This window comes from Arvicanthis niloticus, chromosome 2 (genome assembly GCF_011762505.2).
Source record: "Arvicanthis niloticus isolate mArvNil1 chromosome 2, mArvNil1.pat.X, whole genome shotgun sequence".
NCBI classification, from domain to species: Eukaryota; Metazoa; Chordata; class Mammalia; order Rodentia; family Muridae; genus Arvicanthis; species Arvicanthis niloticus.
This window is the reverse complement of record NC_047659.1, coordinates 38,844,249-38,866,379: the sequence shown is the minus strand read 5'-3', so window position 1 is coordinate 38,866,379 and position 22,131 is coordinate 38,844,249. Positions and strand designations below refer to the sequence as shown.

The 22,131-nt window shown below is 35.7% G+C and overlaps 1 protein-coding gene across 1 annotated transcript in view; it reads left to right on the top strand.

The window, feature by feature from the left end:
- The window catches only part of Kcnh7 (potassium voltage-gated channel subfamily H member 7), a 434,248-nt gene that overhangs the window by 397,320 nt on the left and 14,797 nt on the right, over positions 1-22,131 (top strand). Inside the window, exons 13-14 of the mRNA XM_034493668.2 lie at positions 9,998-10,261; positions 15,312-15,480. Coding sequence (XP_034349559.1) covers positions 9,998-10,261; positions 15,312-15,480 — 433 coding nt within the window. The remainder of the gene's footprint in view (positions 1-9,997; positions 10,262-15,311; positions 15,481-22,131) is intronic.

Here is a 22,131-nt window from a genome sequence, read left to right as displayed (position 1 = left end):
TTTTGGCTAATAACCATTAATCAATAAGTACATAGTATGTGTGTGTTTTTGAATCTGGCTTACCTCCCTCAGGATGATATTTTCTAGTTGAATAGTAAATATGCCATTGTGTAAATGAACCACATTTTCTGTATCCATTCTTCAGTTGAGAGACATCTGAGTTGTTTCCATCTTCTGGCTATTACAAATAAGGCTGCTATGAACATGGTGGAGCATGTGTCCTTGTGGTACAATGGGGCATCTTTTGGGTATATGCCCAAGAGTGGTATAGCTAGGTCTTCAGGTAAAACTATTTCCAGTTTTTGAAGGAACTGCCAGATTGGTTTCCAGAGTGGTTGTACCGGTTTGCAATTTCACCAGAAATGGAGGAGTGATCCTCTTTCTCTAAATTGTCACCAGCATGTGCTATCACTTGAGTTTTTGGTTTTTGGGGTTTTTTTATTTTTATTTTATTTTTTCCCAATCTGCTTTTATACAATTTTAATTACATGCAAGTATTAAGGTAAGTTCTAGGTTGCTGAGCTCACAATACAATAAATGCAAATAGTCAAGGAACAAGCAAGACAATAAACCCAAATAGTCAAAGAGCAAGCAAAGCAATAAACAAAGTCCATGATCACTGTTTCTAAGGGTTTGTCAGGATGACCAAAATATATGAGCCTACTTCCCTGTCCTAGCTAAAGTCATTTTCATGCCTGAAGTCTACTTCTTTGTTGTAGCGTAAGATTTAGATTCCTTCCTGAAATTACTTTTGTTGTAGCCTAAGATTTAAATTTCTACCTGAAAATACTTCTTTGTTCTAGCCTAATGTCAGATTACAGCCTGAAGCCCATTTTCTTGTCCTTGGCCATTGTCAGATTCCTGCCAACTAGCTCCAAAAGGTTTCCACATTTCACCCTTTTTATTTCATAAACAAAAGAACATCCAGGGGAATCACCATCTCTGACTTCAAACTGTACTATAAATATTTAGTGATAAAAACCACATGGTATTGGTACAGAGACTAACAGGTTGATCAATGGAATAGAAATGAAGACCAAGAAGTAAGCCCACACAGCTATGGACACTTGATCTTGACAAAGAAACCCAAAACATACAGTGGATAAAAGAAAGCACCTTCAATAAACGGTGCTGGTCTAATTGGTATTCTGTATGGAGAACAATGAAAATAGATTCATATTATCACCTTGCACAAAGCTCAAGTACAAGTGGATCAAAGATCTCAACATAATACCAGATACATTGAATCTATTAGAAGAGAAGGTGGGAAAGAGCCTCAAAATCACTGGCACAGGGGGAAATTTCCTGAACAGAACACCAATGGCTCAGGCTGTAATATCAATAATTGATAAATGGGACCTCATGAAACTGAAAAGCTTCTGTAAGGCAAAAGACACCATCAATAGGACAAATTGGCAACCTACAAATTGGGGGGAAAATCCTCACTAACTCTACTCTTTTATGTACATTGTTTCTGTGCTCTTCCATATGTCACTCATTGAAAGAGATTTCCATCCCTTTTCTAAAATATTCGAACTCTCACAAACACAAGTATATATTCACAACTCATAATCAGACCAAACTATTTTTAACTTTCTAAAATTATGGTTTGTGATAGATTTAACACGAACATTTCTTAATCACTTTAATTGCAAAACGATTTTATTATTAATTTCCGAGGTACATTCCTCTTATGAAATTGTCAAAGCCTATCCTGTGCTTGTATTATTAGCATAACTGTATTTTTTTTCTCTACCAAACTCTAGATGCCTTCAGCAAAAACCAAAACCAAAATTCATCTGATGAGTGTCATTTGTCTTGGATCAATAGTTGAATCATTTAACCAACTGCATAAAGTATTTATAAATAGGCAAATTATTTTCTGCAATGACCTTCTTTATTCTATTGGTGACTTTTTTCTAATACAGCACCACTGATGTCAAGCTGTTTTTCCATAGACTTAATCTAAGTCCCTCATCCTGGTGTTAATCTCTTGGTTTTATCTCAGTGGAAATGAGGAACAGCCTGGCGATGTAGTCTGTGTAGTATTGTTTCCAATAGGGTTGAAGATTTATTAAATCCACTTTTAATCTTGTTCAGTTTCCCCATTCTCAAATCAAATAATCTTGCCTTTTTATCTTCTGATAAGGCCCTGAAATCATGTCCCAATTCACAGTGTTCATGCACGCAGACATTTCTATTGATGTTTAAAACATTCCCTTTAATTGCGCCTTAGTCTTTGAGATCTATTTTATATAAAGTGTAGATGGCAAGAGATTTGCCTTCCTGTATTATTCTGAAGTTTATCCTGGCAAGCCAGTGTGTCAGAATGAGTTGGACAATGAGAAACAAGAGCTTCACAGTCTTTGTCAAAGTCTTCAGGATTCTAGGCTGCTACTGGCAAGTGCAAATTTTGCTGAAAGCAATTTAGTCCCTGTCACCCTAATCTAATGCTCTTTAGGTGACCTTCATGTCACATTTTGTGACATAAAATTATCTTCTAGAAAACACACACACTGTGCAAACTAAAAGAGGCAGAGAGAGAGAGAGAGAGATCAGTGTACAAGAATAGAGAATTTCCAGAGAATTCCCTAAAACTGAAGAACCTTGAGCTATATAAACTAAAAGCGTCACAGGGAATCTACCAATAATTTTAATGCTAGCTTACTGACAAATCTTTGAAGGTAGAATTCAAAGAGCATTGATGTCTTATGAAATTGACTGGCAGAGGCACCATGGACAAGAAGATCCTGCAGTCAGGAATCAGGCAGACAGAGAAAAGTCCTGCATAGCTTCCCACTGCCTACTCAACAAGATCCTGGAAGTTCTTGGGATTCAGACCTTAGCATGTCCACCTTGATATGCAAATAGAGCATATTTAAAGTATTGTTCAGGACCTCTTCCAAGCTGATTTAAGCATAATGAATTTGTTGATGCAGGTGGTTTGTCTTCATGAGTTTCAGAATTCTTCTAAGGAAATAAAACCACTTCCCAACAAGAAACTGTTGTCACAGAAAATTTGAAAGGGGTGGGGAGTAATTTCTTTTTTAACTTCTGGTACACACGCATCTAGGATCTCTTATGTGACTAGGGTCAGCATAGGTAGAGATGTTCAATTTTCCAAGACAGAAGTAGAATCTCCTTGCTACAAAAAGCAAAGAAGAAATGATGGCTCAGCAATGTATTCTATTGCCATGGAAATTGAAAAGACTGGGCAAAATAAATTAATGATGGAAACAATGAAAAAAATCACTTCTACTTAAGTGGTCTACAAAATTAGACTACACTAACCCCCAAGTATGTTACAGTGATGAATTGTGTCTTAGAAATACTCTTAAAATGTTATGGTATATACATTGAATAAAACACATTCAATATTAGTGGAATGTAGATTAACACAGGAAAGAGATTATGCATAGGATATTATAAAATATGTAGTTGCATTCATATATATATATATACATATATATATATATATATATATATATATATATATATATGGCATATACGATCACAGGATCAAATATTTGGAGTGTGCTGTTCAACTCCTTCTGTAGATAGAATGCACAAACGTTAGCATTAACAAATGATTGGAGTACCAATGACCATTAATAATCCAGTAATGGCAACAATGTTGTGGATATAAGTCAATCATCCTCTCACTTACATATCAGTCAGTGAGCATCTGATATATACTAAATGCTCTTAGTTATTTTACTTAAATCATTTCTTTTTAGGTTTACAAAGTTTGTCTCCACTTAGAAGAGAACATTTTTCACTAAGTAACAAAGAGACAAACAAAACATTCTAAATTACAGTCACTATTTATTCATCTATGCTTTTCAATTTTTATTACATCCTTTTTATTGGATAGCAGCAAAAAAAAAGAGATTTCTACTGAATTCTGCAAAACTTAGTTTTTTCATTTTCATAGCAAATTGTGAGCAGGAAAAAATGATAATTTAGAAAGGGGGACTGTTTAATTGGTTTTACTACTTAGAAAGTGCTGATGCTGTAAAACAAAACAACCACCATGACATACTGTACCTGCTGATACTATGAATTTCTAGGAAAATGAACTGCTGGAGCATTTTTCACCTAAAGTCTGTGTTGCCTTGAATTATTATTAAAGGAGACTTAATAGAAGACAGACTTAGCTTCTCTGCATCTGCTCAAGTTCCCAGTCAGAATCAGCAGAAGTACCTCCCTTGGCTTCCACTCATCCTTTATGGACCTGTTTTCCTAACTCCTTTTCCAAGACAGTAAGACAGTAAATAACTAGCCTCAGTTAAGTTCCGTCTAAAAAAATACATAGGATCAGAAAGAAAATAAGCACTGTTACCCAAAGAGAAGGTCTCCCAGAATTCTAAACTTATTGTTTCTAAAAGAGAACTATTTGTACCACCTTGATCATATATACCTAATCAGCTTCTGAAAACACAGGACTCCAGTGCTGCTGCAATCACAACAAAGCTTATTATCAATAAAAAAAAAAAAAACAATTGCCAAAAACTAAATATGGAAAACGGTAAATAAATATAGAAACAATACAAGAGAAAAATAAAGAGTTAAAAGATGTGCCTGTGACAACCAATGTGTGGAAATCATTGAAAGTATGCTGATTATTCCTGTCCAGTGGGTATTCTCGCTTCTACATATTATAATCCTAAAAGTAGGAAGCAGAGAGTGACATTTTAAATTTAAAGTTGAGTGTTCCAGTGAACACTATCTAAGCACCTTAAAAATCATTACAATTACTGTCTCTATTGGTAACTGTAGTTATTTTTACTTTAAATGTTTAGTAATTTTATATTATAAGCTATAATCCACTACATTTTTAAAGTACTTCTCTAAAATAATATAACATCAATGAAAGCAACTGAAGGAGTTAATGCGTACATGGTTAAACTTATTTTATGAGCAAAGCAAGGTATAAATCTAAAATTAAAAGAATCATCCATTTGAATAAATAGAATAAATAATTTGATATCTGGATTCTAAATTATCTTTCTTATAAAATAATTTACGGCCATGGTGGTATACATATAATCCCAAAATTGGGAAGGAGAAGGAGGGTTATATGTTATTCCAGATACTCTTTGACTAACTAGTGAGTCTGAGGCCAACCTGGCTACATCAGTCTCAGTATATAATAAATAAGTAAACAAACAAGGTAACAAACAAAAAAAAACACTGTCAACTCTTCTGCTGACTTGTACAAGTCTTGTGTGCTGGACCAGGGATGCCAGGACCTGAAAGGATGCATCAGAATACAGTCTAATGCTATAGACAATCTATTGCAATTTCAATGTACTTTTTTATAGGAATGTAACAAAGAAAGCAATTGTCCAAGTGAGGTTGTTTGAATTTTAAAAAAAAAAAACACGTAAATGAATGTCAGTAAGCACATAATAACTCTTAACAGAACTAGCTCAGGTTAGACCAATTTCAACACAATATGTAGACACATAGTATAGATTGTATCTGGGAAAGCATACACACACACACACACACACACACACACACACACACACACACACAAAAGCCAGAAGGCCAGATCCAGATTCAGGGTGCATTAAAGACAGCACTCGTCATAACCTTTCACCAGACTAGTTTCTAAATCATCTTCTGACATCCAACAAGAATGAATATGTATTATAAATTGAATGTAAATGTTTGTCATACTAGGCATGAAATCACATCCAAGAACAATCCAGGGAACAAACACACACCTGAGGTAAAAGGCCCTCTGCCTTTTATTCCTGGAGCCTCTCTCACAGTTCCCCCAAGGCATGGTTCACCATACATCATTCTTTTGACCGAGTTCTGACACCCCCCATTAACAAAAGCTACCTAATTTTTATTACCTGTTATGTACATGAAACCTTTCTCTTCAAGATCTTTGGAAGCATGGTTGAAGCTTCATACAACTGTAAGCAAAAGCTGCATACAACTGTAATATATAATGAGACATTTGAATATCCATTCACACATACAGGCAGGCACACACATACACACACACATACACACACAGAGAGCTAGAAAAAAGTGATTTACATAATCAAGTGTTTCAGTATAACCCTAACTTCTTTCCTCCGTGTAGAAAGAACATTTAAGATCTTCTCCCAGCAAGTGTCAAGCACACTACGAAGTAACCATCCCTATTTTGCTTTACTACAGAGCTTTAGAACTTACTTGTCCTAAATAAAACTGTGCATCCTTAGACAACTCCCCAAATGCTTGATTTTTTGTCTAGTTTGTAAGTCTGTTTAATCTTGTATTTTTATGGAAACCTACATAGGGTCCCCTTCTAAGCCTCTGAAGCTACAGAGGAACTAAGGTACTTGAAGACAAGAAATTTATTCCTGCCTCTATCTTTCTAATGAAATGTTTTCTAAACTAACTGGTTAGAGCTGTCTCAGATTACCTCCAAATTGTCACCAGTGGGAGCCATAAAACCCAAAGGCCTAGAGAGCCCATTAAATGTCTCTCTTTGACCAAGAGTTATGTCTCCCTGTTGGGTTTGACTAACACAAGTTGTAATTAATCTGAAAGGAAGAACTTGTAAAGGACAGAGGAAGTTTAAGTATTTATTCCCATACTTTTTGACATGAAGGCTATTTCTATTATCATTTGTAAAAACAGCCACTCCATCACCAAGTTTAATTTCACAAACTTGAATTTATTCCGAAGCTACCGAGATACCTACAAAGAAAGCCACACATGTCATAGGATTATGCCCTGTGAGATAAGAAAGAAGTAAAAAGCCTTGTCAGCTCATAGAAATGGGAGAAAAAAACAACAACAATAAAGATTTGTAGTCATATGATTCAGAAAGCAAGTTTGAAACTTAAACAGGAAGAAAATAAAATTTCTTCTTTGAAAGTGATGGTAATAGGTGATTGTGTTATCTCAGATCTAGAAAAGGGAAAACATAAAATTTCCTCAGATATGTTTCAGAATATAATTTCTATATCTACAATATTTTTCTGGCATGCCTACAGAGAATATGAGGAGACAGAAGAAAAGCTTTGCATGATACTGTTTAATGGTTATCAAATAATTCAGTTTCTCTACAAAAGGCAGAAATAGGACAGGCCGTCAAAATCTAGTACTAGACGGCTAATAACAGTACATTTCAACAGCTCAATCACATGAATTACACCTGCCAGAATCCAGACTAAACATGACAGTTTCTATTTTCAGTCTACAAGTGGATTGTCATTTTCATTTCTATATTGTATCCTAGAAAATGAACTTTTAATTTAGCTAGTATTAAACAGAAAACGCTTGTTTTGGAGAGGCTTTACCAAAGCAGCTGATCACACAGCCATAATCTAGTGAAATAAAGAATCATTCAAGAACGTCAAGCTTTTTCTATTTTATTTCATTATTCATTTTCCTGCACTTCTTGCTAAGAGCATTTCTGTGATAAACTACTGGGCCAATATGAAGAGGAATGAGTTTAATTGGCTTAGAGCTTAGAGTCTACCCTTGAGGCATGAAGAGGCAGAAAGACAATAAGGCAAGCATTCAGAGCAGGCACCTGAAGCAGAGACTATGGGAGGACACTGCTTATTGGCTTGCTCAGCTTGCTTTCTTATACAACCCAGAACTGCATGCTCAGGAGCAGAGCCACTCACAGTGGGCAGGGTCCTCCTGCATCAATCATTAAAACGGAAAATTTCCCACAGGCCATTCTGAGGAAGACCATTCCTTAGCTCAGGTTCCCTCTTTCTAAATGACTCTAGTTTTTGTAAAGTAGACCAAAAAAAATCTGTGCAAATGTATATAAAATTAAGTAATATCTGTCTATATATGTGAAATAACTGGCATTTTCAGACCATTGAACTAAATGCTAATATTTTTTTACTCACCCAGTCTGTGTACCTCTCCTACATTGAAACGAGCCTAACTTCATTCATTCATGTTAACCATTATCTCTTGTGTCTCTTGTGTCTAAGCAACTGATATCAAACCATGAGATAGTAAGTTAAGGCTGGGCCTTTATAGAAGGTGAGATGGAACATTTCCATGTGTAGCCAGTATGTATGTATACCAAGTGTGTGTGTTGCACCAACGTGGGTCAGAAGAAGGTGTGAGATCTGTAGAAGTTTTAGATGGTTTTGAGATGCCATGTGAATGCTTGGAACTTAAACCTGGGTCATTTCAAAAATCAACAATACTCATAACTCTTGAGACTTCTCTCCAACCTCCACATGTAGGGATTTAAAAACTAACAGAGAACTACAAACCAAAATGTGACTAAGTAGACAGATATTTTGTGGTACATACTGTCTATAGTTACTCACACTTGGATGTGTGAGCCACATGAATGGATGGCTAGCTTAATTTAAATTGGGTTCCTCCTAGGGAAAACTCCATGTCATAGTGACAAAGAGAGTCAATATCAAGATGGGAAGCTTGTGTTCATATAAATTCCACTGTGTTCTGACTATTAAATTCAAAAAGGTTTAGTTGGGAGCTGGAAGCCCACGCTGTGAAAATTTAGAACAGTACAAATGTCGAAAAGTTGAGCTTTTATTCTCTTATCAAACTCTAAAATAAATTTGTTGACTGTGGATTTTTAAGTGATAGACACAAAAGGGGGAGAAGGAATGTTGGTGGAGGGTTTTTTTTTTTTTTGGAAGGCTCTGCAAGCAATAAGAGAAAGAAAATAGAGAGAAAGATGGAAAGGTTGAGTACTCCTGAATGGAAGGAGAGTTGTGCCAACCACACTGGAGACAAGGGCTTTTGCATGTACTGATTTGAATATTCACAATTATATTTGTGGTTGAGCGGCAACATGTAAACCACAGAGCGTAATCATGGTTATACACTTGACAGCCAGAGGGTCTACAGTGCTCACAACAATGACAAAACTACTGAACAAGTGTGGTACACAGAGAAAATACATTTGGTCCTCTGCATTTGCTAGACTTCAACTGATGGACAATATACTCCTTTCAAATTAAGTTTAATTTTAAACACTGTCCATTTATACCTTGGGCTGTTTTCTGGCATTTAATATGTTTAAATTATAAGTTTTCTCTGTCTCTTTTCTTTTTTAAAGGAGACAGCATCTTTGTTTCATTTCGTTGCCATATGGGAATTTTGAAAAGCTGTTGGAAGTTTCTCCAGAGTGGCCTTAAGTCTGTTCATTTGGCCTTCTATAAATAACAAAATGAGCACATCCAGGCACAGAGTAGATGGGGACACTGTTTTAAAAATTTCTCTAGAAAATGATATACCTCTTGGAGTTCTGTTGGTTGGTTATTAGCAGAAACCAGATGGAGAATTACACTCTCTCCCCAGGACACTAATAGAAACAAGCTCTGAGATTTGTTTCTGAGTTTTTCTTGCTGAAATATGTTCTAACACGACCTTCGGGGCTGGAATTATCTTGACATGTCTCTAAGAAGCAGTCACTATGCATCAGTGGCCTTGAGGTAATTAGGTAAAACCCTACCTCAATTACTGTACTTAAGCCTTATATACTTTGCAATGTGCAACCAAACTCCCCGGAATGTCAAGGCCATTTCCTGAGCTAATGTTGAAATTTAGCCTGCCAGACTTTGCTGAAGTGGCTTCCAGCTTTGACCTTTAGGATGCGTGAATGATTGTCATAGATGATGGGGCATAAAGGTTAAAAAAAAAAATAACAAGCTGTATAGTGATGGTATTTTAAAATTAGGACACATCCTCGCTAGTCTCATTTTCCTCAAGAGATAATAAGCCTGATTCTAAGACTAAAAATTATAATTTATAACTTTATATCATTTCTCTACTACATAATCTCATTCTTACTTGTTCTTCTTTAAAATTTGAAATCAGTGATTTACTTCATGAAGATAATCTAATAATTCTTGAATTTAGAAGTCTCCACATGACTACTTATTTCCATAGGTAAAAGGTAGTTTACTTATAGCTATTTAGTATAATGTGCACAAAGTCCCACGTGTTATTATTTACTATGAAAATAACCTTTCTTTGGTAGATTTTAGCAAGGAAAACAGTGCAAATGAGGCTGACGATTCTACAGATACGATAAGACGTTATCAGAGTTCCAAGAAGCACTTCGAAGAGAAGAAGAGCAGATCATCATCCTTCATCTCCTCTATCGATGACGAGCAAAAGCCACTCTTCTTGGGAACAGTAGATTCTACTCCAAGAATAGTGAAAGCAACCAGACTTCATGGTGAAGAAACAATGCCACCCTCAGGAAGAATTCACACAGATAAAAGGAGTCACTCCTGCAAAGGTACAGGCATCAGTGTGTGCTCTCCATTGTAGGATGGGAAGGGGTTGCTTTTCAAAAACTATGAACCGAACCAAACAAGCCCAGGTTCTTCTAACCCTTTCTATTCATGAAATGTTTTAAAACTCTTCAGACTTAATAGCATGTCTAATGCGTTTACATCATTTTACAACAATGTTCCCAAAAATTTTAGTTTAGAAATTTTTTGTTTGTTTTATTTTGTTTGGTTGTTTTTGTTGTTGTTTGGGGCGTTTTTTGGTATTTGTTGTTTTGGATTGGTTTGGTTTGAGTGTTTGTTTTTGTTTGTTTGTTACGAGACTTAGTGTAAGACACAACGCTGTGGGCAGCTCATTGAAGCCATTGGTTATAGGAAGAGAGGATCAGAGGCTATTTGCTAATAGTTGGCAAGTCAGGTTTTTTGGTTGATTGGTTTAGCTTTGGTTTTTCAAGACAGGGTTTCTCTGTGCAACCCTGGCTATCCTGGAACTCACTTTGTAAACCAGGCTGGCCTTGAACTCCTGAAGATCTCCTTGCCTCTGCATCCCGAGTGCTGGTATTAAAGTTTGTGGGCCACCACCACCTGACAAAAAGGTAAGACCTGCATATGCATTAATGCACCAATTTATTAACTTCAGCCAAATAACATTATAATATGAAAGCTTCATCCAAATATAACATGTGGTAAATCAAACAGAATTGTAGCTTACTGTGATTTATAAAGAAGAGGAATGTCTTGAAATAAAATATTGTCTTACAAACATTCTTATTTCACATCTCTTATGAAAAGAATAACCAAGTGTAGAAGATTTGCTGTAGGAAATACACAAAAGTTGAGCAATATGCTTGATTTTTCAAATTTTATGTAAAAAATAGAAAACAAGAATACTTTAAAATGCTACCTCAAAGAATGTGCCAGATTGATACTATTTGATATATCTCTAACTCTATTCTATCTCTATATATCTAGACCTATATCTATATATCTAGACATATAATTCTATTTAAGTAAACCTAGTGACGTGAGTCAGACAGCCTGGATTCTAAAAACAACTTTATTACCCTTTATGACTTTAAGAAAATTATTTGAACAACCCCGGGACCCATGTTATGCATCTTTTTTTTTAAAAAAAAAAAAAGTGTCATTTAACCAACTGATTGTGATTATTAAACAATATAGTCTCTAACTAAATTTTTCTAGGATCAAATCTTGAGCTCTAATAATATTTTCTACTAGGTCTTATTTTCCAACTTTTTGCTTATTTGATTTACATGTAAAAATTAAGTGGGTATCACATGGGGCTGGAGAGATGGCTTAGTGTTTAAGAGTATTTGCTGCTCTTGTAGGGGAGCTGGACTTGGTTCCTAGCTTCCACATCTCACGGGCTACACAAATGGATATAAATCTAGTTCCAGTGGTCCAATGTCCTCTTCTTGCTTCTATATGCACATGGTACACATACAGTCCAGCACAACACACATATATGCTTATAAGTAAGAATAAATATATATCTTTAAAGACAGTGTCACAAAACATCAAAAGATTATAACAAAAATGAAAACCATGATGTTTTGCTTGGGAGGATAGAAAAGTATATTGCTGAGAAGGTAAATAGTATTTATCGCCATCATTTCACAGGAATATCCAACAATGAAGTGTTGTTGAATACAAGATGGTTAGGTTTCCAGAGTTCCTTACCCTATCATGTCACATCAGCTTGTCATGACTTCACATGGCAATAAGCTAAGAATATATGCAAGTGTTCTCTAGACAACCTAAAATCTTGATGAAGTGCATGGAAATAGTACCTCATTCATCACAGTGGAAGAATAGAATATTAGATGTGATTATCAAATATCCATTTTAGTTATTTATGAAAATGGATTCTGGGTAGTACTAAAAATAGAAACAGGTTGTATCCTGGAAGTCAAAGTTCTGAAGAACTGACTGAACAATATCTACTATGTACAAATTAATTTGAGGATGATTTTTATTTAACCATGTTTTTTTCTTAAATATTAGGCTTTCAAGTGACAAGTCATTAAAGATATTTTTGAGATTTTGACTTTATAATGTTTCTCCCTGACAGTGAATTAAAATGCCCTTCATTTTATAAGCTCACTTTTTCCAACTTCTAATTAACTCTTCTCTATGCCCAACAAATTATATTTTCAAATGATTTTAGCATCTCCAAATATCCATGTTTTCAAAAATGTATAAAGTAATCCACAGTCAAGTCATGAATAATTATCTTGATACTGCGTAGCTAAATATGCATGTCTATTGACAAAAGAAATTGATGACATAAAGCTTCAGTCAAGATGACATGCATGTAACAGGACTAATCATTATAATTAACCAATGAAAAATTTATTCACATAAATTTGATTCACGTAAAGATCATTCCCCAGTAATAGTCAAAGTGCAATACTGTATAATAGTAATGAACTCCAATATGTAGGTATAGATATAGATACGAATATAGATATAGCTACTGCAGGTTGTAGTACTGGACTCAGTAGCAGTTTAGTTTCATTATCAATAGGCAATTTCACTCCCTTGTATTCTGGTTCTTGTCATTCCAAAGAAGAACTCATTGAAGCAAAACTTAAGAGAGATAAAAATTAACATGACTTTGGCCTTCCTAATGCTGAGGTCAAATGAAGACTGTGGTGAAATTGTGAACCCTGAAAATGAACGTTTACCCTCTGTTCATCCATTTGCAGAAATGTGTCTTGCAACTATAGCAACATTTTCCAAGGCAACCAAGTGCAGATACTGTCTGTGCTATTTTTAGAAGGTGTCTACAAGGATGCGCCTTTGATTAGGACAGCTAACCAGGGTTTCCCTCCTTGAACTCTTTATTTCTCATTCCACCATTAAAACAAGTTAATCACATATCTCTAAATTTCAATTAAAAATGGAATTATAGTCAAGGAAGCCTCAACTTCACAGTACACATTTTATTCATTTCTGCTAAGATAATCCTTTTTTTAAGGGTCAAAGAAAACTGCTATCCTCCATAATTTAACACATGTGATTCACCAGTGGTGTTTAAAAATCAATGTGTTACATGATTGTAAAATGAGGGAGCTGTTAAGCAGAGGCAAAAATTCAATGAGGTTTCTGGCACAAAGCTCATGAGGATGCTACATAGCTTTCCATGCTACCAACTCTCACTCTCTCTAAAGGAGTGTTCCTGTATGAAATAGATGTTAGAAAACAAGCTGGGGATGTCCCTGGCATCACCAGGCTCCTTGTGCAGGTTCTACATGCTGATGTAACATCACCAACACAGAGTAGAAAATCTAGTTTACTAAGACTCTACGTTGTACCTTTGCATTGTAAAGTGGTCCAGAAGTCTGTAAATTACAAATCACATGTCTCTGAAAATCTGAAGTTTCACTTTTGTACTCGAATTTCACCTTGTCTGATAAAATGTAAAAATAAGCCATATGCTGTCACTGTAGAAAAACACCAAACACCAAGATCCTGCAGGCTAAAGATGTCATAATCAGGATCCTTCTCTGGATGTCACAGGGAAGTCTCTGAGGTCTGTTAACCATTTCTACAAAACGAGGAATCTGGCCTTGGTTTTCTTTCTTTGGTTTTGTTCATTTCTTCCTTATAGCCTTCCCTGATGAGATAGAAATAAAAAATTTATCATTAGAGACATTTTTATGCATTCAATGATAAAAGATAAGAAGAGAAGACCCATGGAAAATAATGAATTTTTTTGTCATCTGCCCCAGTGTGCTTTCAGAGAGGCCATGCAAAGGATATCCCACTGCTCTGTTCCCTATTTCTAGAATCATAGCTAATCCTGCCTGAATTTAGTTACTTTCCATCCAGTTTTTTTTTTTTTTAAATCGCTGAGGCTGTAAATTCCATATCTTTATGTAATAACTTTCTTTGCCATTTAATCATAGCTACCTTTCAAGACTTTCTTTCAAAATGTCTATCAAAATCAAATCATGTTCTATAACCCAAAGCTACTTCCATGAAAAGCAAAGATCCACTTGAGGTATCTTTTTTCTGCCCCAACCCTCCCATGAAAAATTTGATCTTTGTGATCTCTGAAATAATCTCCCAGGTCCAGTTGCCTTTCTTTATTCATTTTGTAGAAGAAAGTGGGTTTAAATCACTAAAAGTCTTGACAACAAATGAAGAAGAAAGTAGTATACATTCACCTCTAAATACTGATAGCATGAAAATGGAAAGTTTTAGGAGAAGCAGTAGTAAAACAGGTTCAAATATGAAACATTATATAGAAAGTGATCACAATTCTTCTCTATTTCATTCATCAAAGTCACACAGAGCCTGGCTACTCAGTTCCGCCATGCTTAGCATATTCTGAAAGTGAACACCTGGCATACCAGAAGAGAGGAATTGAACACATAAGCAGATTATTTTAAAGTATATTAACAAAAAATATTAATAATAAAAGACATACAAGAAGAAAACTCTAGAAAGCAATGTGACTATGGTCAATATAGTGCAAGAAGACTTTTAAAGAACTTGGAAGCACAGAACAGCAGCAGACCTTTAAGACTTCTCATCTCTGAGAGACAGTGACTTCTTGGCTTTAAGAAAACACCCGGAAGACCCATACTTCCCTCTCAACCTTTAAGCTGAGTGACCATATATGAAAATGAACTTATGAGTAGGGAGTCTTAACAGTCTTATGTTTTAGGTAGAACGTTGCAAACAAAACTTGCTATTTTCTCCCCAAAAGTGTAAAACTACAGTTTCAGGGTCAATTTGAGTTTGTTCATCATGTCTTCTCAACACTAACAAAAGAATGAAAAATATCATAACCAAGTCTAATGACAGGTTATAAAATTTGAATCTTATGAAAATAGTTGAGAGAGATAAGAACAGCTCTTAAGTCAAAGATTATGCTTCTGATTGAAAATGGAGATGTCATGTCTTTGAAACCCTTTGGTTCTCTCTGTCTTGGATTATACCTGCAGATCCTTCCAGTCTGCCTTGCAGGTGTCTTTGTATTACTGAGGAGCTTCCAAAGAAACCGACATGTCTTACTCTTTCCCACAGATATCACTGATACACACAGCTGGGAAAGAGAGCATGCCCGGGCTCAACCTGAAGAATGTAGTCCCTCGGGACTTCAGAGAGCTGCCTGGGGCATCTCTGAGACTGAAAGCGACCTCACCTATGGGGAAGTGGAGCAACGGTTAGATTTACTTCAAGAACAACTTAACAGGTAACTCAGTGGTGGAAGAAAAAGAGGGATTTGTTTATGTACACCTTAGAGAGTACCAAGGAAGACTAAATGCAGGATACTTTTGCCATCCAGCCTGCCATTCCATTTGTCTGTCTTCTGAACTAGTTACCTTAAAGGCTCCTCCATGCCCTCAAAATAATTTACATTTCACTTTTTTAACTGACAACCTTCTTCTTTTAATCCATGTATACTACTTACTTGTTTTTCCTGAATTATTCCTTTGCTGTGACATAAAAAAATGGACTGATTTCACACCAACTTTTTAAAAAATCTTAATATTTTTAAAACTTGACAAGTAAAATGCGAGACTTGCTTGTTCCCTTTTCCTTTTATCTAGACATTATACTATGAGGAACAGTTTTGGTTTGGGGAAAGAAGCAACACTTTATTCGAGCCTGTGTTGGCTCTTTAAAGTTAGGCTGGTCAAAACCATGTAGAAGAGACAAACAAGTCTCTGAGATCTGAACCTGATTGATCTACATAGCAAGTTCCAGACAAGCCAAGACTACACAGGGAGATGGTGCCTCAAAAGATGTTAGAAAGCTAAAACCCTGATGGCTGCCTGAGTGTGTTTGGAAATTTGTTTTATGCAGTGTTGACCTTCAGTTGCACCATAACGTAAGGTATCTCAAAGGCCACAGTGGATTGATTAAAGAGAGGTAGAAATGGAAATTAATGCTTTTCCTGCAAGCTTGATCAAAAGGCATGTTACTTGAACCCTCATTAGACAACTTCCTCCTCTCTGACACACCATTCATCCCTGTCTGTAGTGTGAACACAAGAACCAGAGGACCCATAGGAAAAAATTCAACTTCCATATAAATGGCATTTGGTGACTCTGTCGCAGAGATACAAGGCTTAGAATACCATACGATAGCCATTGCTCTTCAGTTAGCCTCTTCAACACACACAGGATTCACTAGGCTTTTATAGACAAAGCACATGAGGAGCCACAATAAGAATATATCAAGTATAATTAGAAGTTGGCTTAATTTGGAGAGAAAGTTATCAGCCCAGGGCTGTCAGGATAGTAAGTTCATCTCTTTCATAACCATCTTCCTTGTTACATCGCATTTCCTTCTAATCTTTTAGACACTGTGCTATTACCTAATTAATGTGTGCGTATGTGTCTATACTGTCTCCAAACTACTCGTCTATACTCAAAATATCTGAATGTTTTTCCATATAACATGAATTATTTTCTTATAGAATGGTCTAGATATGGCATACCCCCAATGTAAGCTTATATGTTGAACCTGACTCCCCAGCAAGTGCTCTTGTTTCAGAGATTGTATAACCTTTACAAAGGAAAGCTTACCCAGAGTACGGAGATCACTGTGGGCAGCTATAAAATTTAAAGCCCACATACTTCCTGACCTATCTTTGCTTCCTGGTCTACCCAGATGTAAACTAGCAGCTTCATGCTCCTGTTGTCACAGCTGAGAACCACTCTTGCTTCTATGCTTTCCATGGTGGTTTGAATTGGAATGGCCCACATAGACTCATGTGTTGGAATGCCTGGTCCAAAGGGAGTAGTACCATTAGGAGGTGTGGCCTTGTTGGAATAGATGTTACCTTGTTGGAGAAAGTGTGTCACTGTAGGGGTGTATTTTGAGGTCCTATATGCTCACGCTATACCCAGTGTAGCACACAGTCTGTTTCTGCTGCCTGTGGATCAAAATGTAGAACTCTCAATTCCTTCTCCAGCATCATGTCTGCCTGCCTGCTGCTGCCATGCTTCCTGCTTTAATGATAGTAGACTAAACCTTGGAAATTGTAAGCCAGCCCCAGTTAAATGTTTACTGTTCTAAGAATTGCTGTGGTCATAGTGTCTCTTCACAGCAATAAAACCCCAGTTAAGTCACCTTCCACTCCATGATATACTGTAATCTCAAAATCTGAGCCATATAAACCTCCAGTCCTTCAAGATGCTTCTTGTCAGGTATTAGATCACAGCCATGAGAAAGTGGCTAATATAATTTAGTTATTTTCTGTGCTTAATTATACTTACTCAGTTTGTGCTGGTAGGGGCAGTAGATGTTACTCTTCTTGAGAAAGAGAGTAAGTAAATGATAGAGACAGCAGTGATTTAATTAGCACAGTACCAACAGTGTACAGAATTTGTTAGCCTAGGTCAATGATTCTCAACCTACGGGTCACAATCCCATTGGAGTCACATAACAGATATCCTGCATACATTACATTTTATAATAGTAGCAAAACAACAGCTATGAAGAACAATGAAACAATTCTATGGTTGGGGATCACCACAACATGTGGTACTGTATTAAAGAGTTGCAGTATTAGGAAGGTGGAGAACCATTGGTCTAGGTAAATGTTAACTATGTTTACTAAACTATTTATAGACTGACTGGATAAAGTCATTTAAACATTCCTAGAATCATGTTTTTCTTACCTATCAGTCACACTGTTTCTTTTTCACAGCCATATTCTACTATTCACAAAAGAGTGGTTCCAAGATATCACTTAGGGACCAAAAACTATGTGTGTTCAACTTTTATATAAAATAAAACCATCTGCATGTAACTTACACAGAATCTGCCTGCATACTTTAAATCAATTTTACCTTACCATAAAGCATAATACAATGTAAGTGCTGTGTCTAGAATTGTTGGGCAGCATTGTCTAATGAATAGTAACAAGAACACATTTCTACACATCTAGTACATGTACAAATTCTTCTAGATGCAGAACTTAAAAGTAAAGTCCATTTGAACATAGCTACCACACATGCTATAAAAAAAAATAGAATGTATATGTGCAGCTAGGTAATGCTTAATCATTTTACTTTATCTGTTTTACTGGCATGCTCTTGCTTCACATAAATGCCTAAGTTTGTACCAGTCTTTAAGACTAAAAACAAAATAATTGTGTCCAGTTTTTGTTGTCGTCATTAATACCAAAAATGTTTATAAGATATATAAAATTGATTTTAAAAAAATTGTTTTCTATGTGTCCTAGAACTGAAAGGAGAAACTTCTAAGTATATATGGCCAGAGCACACTTGAGTTTAATCACCTATTAGCAATAATAGTTATTGTTTTCTTATATTAGCATATTTCACATATTTTTCCACTGGTAAAAATAGAACTAAATATCTTTTGACATGCCCCCGCATCTGGTATCTGCAAGTGCTTTCTAAGCCTGTTTTAGGTTGTTACCTCAATTAGTAGTTCTTCTTGACTAATTTTTCAATTACCTCTGGTATCTTCACCTATGTTTTATGTCATAAGTCAGCTTAGTTGACAATGTAATGTTTTCATTCAACCCCACTTTTAACAGTTTCTCTTTTCCCATTTGTTCTACAAAGTAAAATGTACAGAAAACAAAATTGAAAAGTCTAACATAGACTCTACTCTCTTCTGAGAGTACAATCTACCCTGGTTGACATTTATTCAAATCTAGATCTGTGAATTCTTATAGTGTTGTCCATTCCAAATATAAATATAAAATTTAATCCAAACAAATACAAATAACATACCTTGAGCGGCCTTGGTTGCAACCTCTTTTTTTTTTTCCAGCTTTAATGGCCAATTAAGCTGCACACAAGCTTAAAGGCTTAAATAACTGTGCTTATATATTTATATGGTGTGCCCAGATATACACATAGTTGGAGAAATTACCAATCCTTGATCCCACAGCAGAGCTTCTCGAGCTTTAACATGCACTCATGTCACTGGGTAAGTTGTAGAAGTGCAGATTAGAAGTCTAGAGTTTGCAGAGTCCACACTTAAAGAGGCTGCCAGTGATAGTCAATGCCGCTAGACTAAGAACAACAGGTAAGATGACCTAAGAGATGTAAAAGTTGTTGTCAATGGCCTTTACATTGCCTAACACACAAAGCAATGTGTCTGCCTGCCACTATCAGGATATTAAGAACTGCTGCGTTCACTATTACAATTTATTATCCATGCCCTCCACTTTCTTACGTTAGTGTTTGTATTGTGTGAACATGTGCACATATAAGGGTTATGCTTATGTATATATGTCTTCCTGTGTAGAGGTTAAAGTTGACACTGGATGTCCATCTTGATTATTTTTTAACTTATGTATTCCCTCGAAGTGTCTCAACTCGGAGCTAGTCAGTTGGCTACCTACCATAGGTATCCAGATTCTCGGAATCTCCCTTCTCTGCCTCCTGAATGCTGGAAATAAAGGTGGTAGCCATATCTGCCCAGCTTTTCATGTGGGTTCTGGAAACCCAAACTCTGATCCTTATACATGTCCTGTCAGTAATGAAATCGAATTTAATTATTATTCATCATGGTGTTCTCATCTCTCCTTCCTTCCTTATCTCATATCTGATTGATAACAGATCTTTGAGTAAAACTATTTTTTTCTACAACTTTATCAACCAGGCAAAAAAAAAAATCTAAAACTGGGTTATTTTGTATTTAAAAAATAAAGGAAAAATAGAACCTCTGTTTATCTCCCTGTAATTCTTTCTAAGTACTTTAGTCTCAAAAGATTCTATTCTTTCTCAGAAAATAGACCTGACCATAGCATAAAACAAAATATTATACATTATAAAGACACTTACTACCATACCCTCTTTTGCTGATATGCCCTACACAAATCCAAATATCAATCACATAATTCATTTTTTAAAATCTTGAAAATTATGTGTATATATATATATACTGTACTTAGATATTTAAGAACATATGTATGCATAATATAATATACCTATATGTATGTAACAACTATTAATGAAAAAAGAGACCATGAATTTAAAAGAAAGTAAAAAAGAGGTGAGACTCCTGTAGAAAGACTTCATAATGTTTGATTAGAAAGCTGTTCAGATGAGCTGATTTGTAGATATTTCTGTGCTGATAAATCTAGCTCTTAGTCTCATTTTTCTTAGGCAAAATTTCCTTGCAACAAATAGCTAAGCCAAGCTGATAAAGACAGTCTGTAGTCTTATCTAAGTAGAATTAGCACAAATAGTCACGAGTCTCACTCTACGTCAACCATTTTACCTGACAACGATGATCTCACATGAGTGAGTCCCAGTCACAGCAGCAGATTGCAATTATCAGGTATACAGCTGCTGAAGACATACCTTCCTATGAATGTGTCTGCCATACACATTTTTTAAATAGGATCTATCGTAAGGAGATTCTTTTTCTCTCAGAGACTGCTGTTGTTTAACAAAAGCTTTTCAGGACTCAGAAATATCATCATCTTGAATCCAACTTGTCAATGAAGCTTTTATTCCAGAATCCATAGCTAAGTCATTTTACATTCATAGGGTATCTTGGCAACGATAATAAAGAGCATGCTGTAATCCATCCACTATTTAGATGTTGCCATTGATAGAATAAATTTGTACAAATACTCATGAAGATATCTGAATTTAGTATTTCAGGGCTGGGGGAAGAGAAATTGTTATGGGGCGCTCACCAAAGACAACCATTCAAACACAGTGCACCGTCGATTGAAAAACTATATTCCAACCTGCTGGGACTACACCCAAGTGTTTGGGGGACTAGGGTGTGGACCCTAGTGTCCAGAACACAAAAGCAGAATCCATGAACAGGCCTCTTGTTCAGCAGCCACAGCGACCTTCGCAAAAGCAAGCAGTTTAACCGAAGTCAAGACAAGTTAGCTAGTTCATCCTGACCTTTCGTTACTAAAGTAGAGTTGGGTAGTTTGCCATGGGATTTTTATCAAAGAGATCAAATTCTAGTTAAAATGAAAATGGCCTCAGCAAGAATACTAGATAGAGGAACCTTTGCCCTATCTTGCCCATTCACAAAATTATTCTGAATGACCTAAATGAAAGAAGAATTATTGGTGCAGATAAAATTTGAGTTGAATCTTAAAGCATAAAACAAAAATGTGATTCGCAACAATCAAATAATCTTGTGTGTTCTATTTAACTTGTACCACAGTTACATAGGATATTTAGGCATCAACTATCTAATACCTGCATTTTTCCATTTTCAATGAACAGCACTGACATTTATATGACACAATCAGATATATTTTATAAGCCGTTAGTATGAGAAATACCAACGCACTCTCCAGTTATATTTACCAATGAAAGACAATCTATAGAAATATATTATAATTCAAAAAATGATTCTTATTGTTAATGTTAATATTAAAAGGCAAAAGAACCTTGCATCTGGCACATCTGTAAACCCATTAGTTCCAGACACTTGAGGAGAACTAAGTGTAGGCTAGACTGCCCTCCCTACACAGAAAGATGTTATCTCAAAATTAAAATGAAAAATCATATACAGCTTCTCTATTGTTTTCCATATTTTTGTTCCTTTTAAAATAAAAGCTAATTTCCACTAATATGTGTATTTAATTGGGAAAATTGCCCTAAATTTTACTGTTCTCTCTATTTTAATTCAGTGCTAAGTCTTAAGCACAAGTATGATAATTCAAAGAAGTTTCTAAAAATGCATATGGTCCAAATTTTGTTCTTACACCCACAAAATTCCTTATCTGAAGCTGTCCAGACAGGGGAATCAAACTGTATGTGAGGGTTTCAGCACCAGATGCATGTGAGGGGGCTCTGTAAAGTAACTGCTGACATGAGCGTTCTATGGGTTTTTTTTTTTTAATTTTATTTTACTTTTGAGACACAAAACAGAC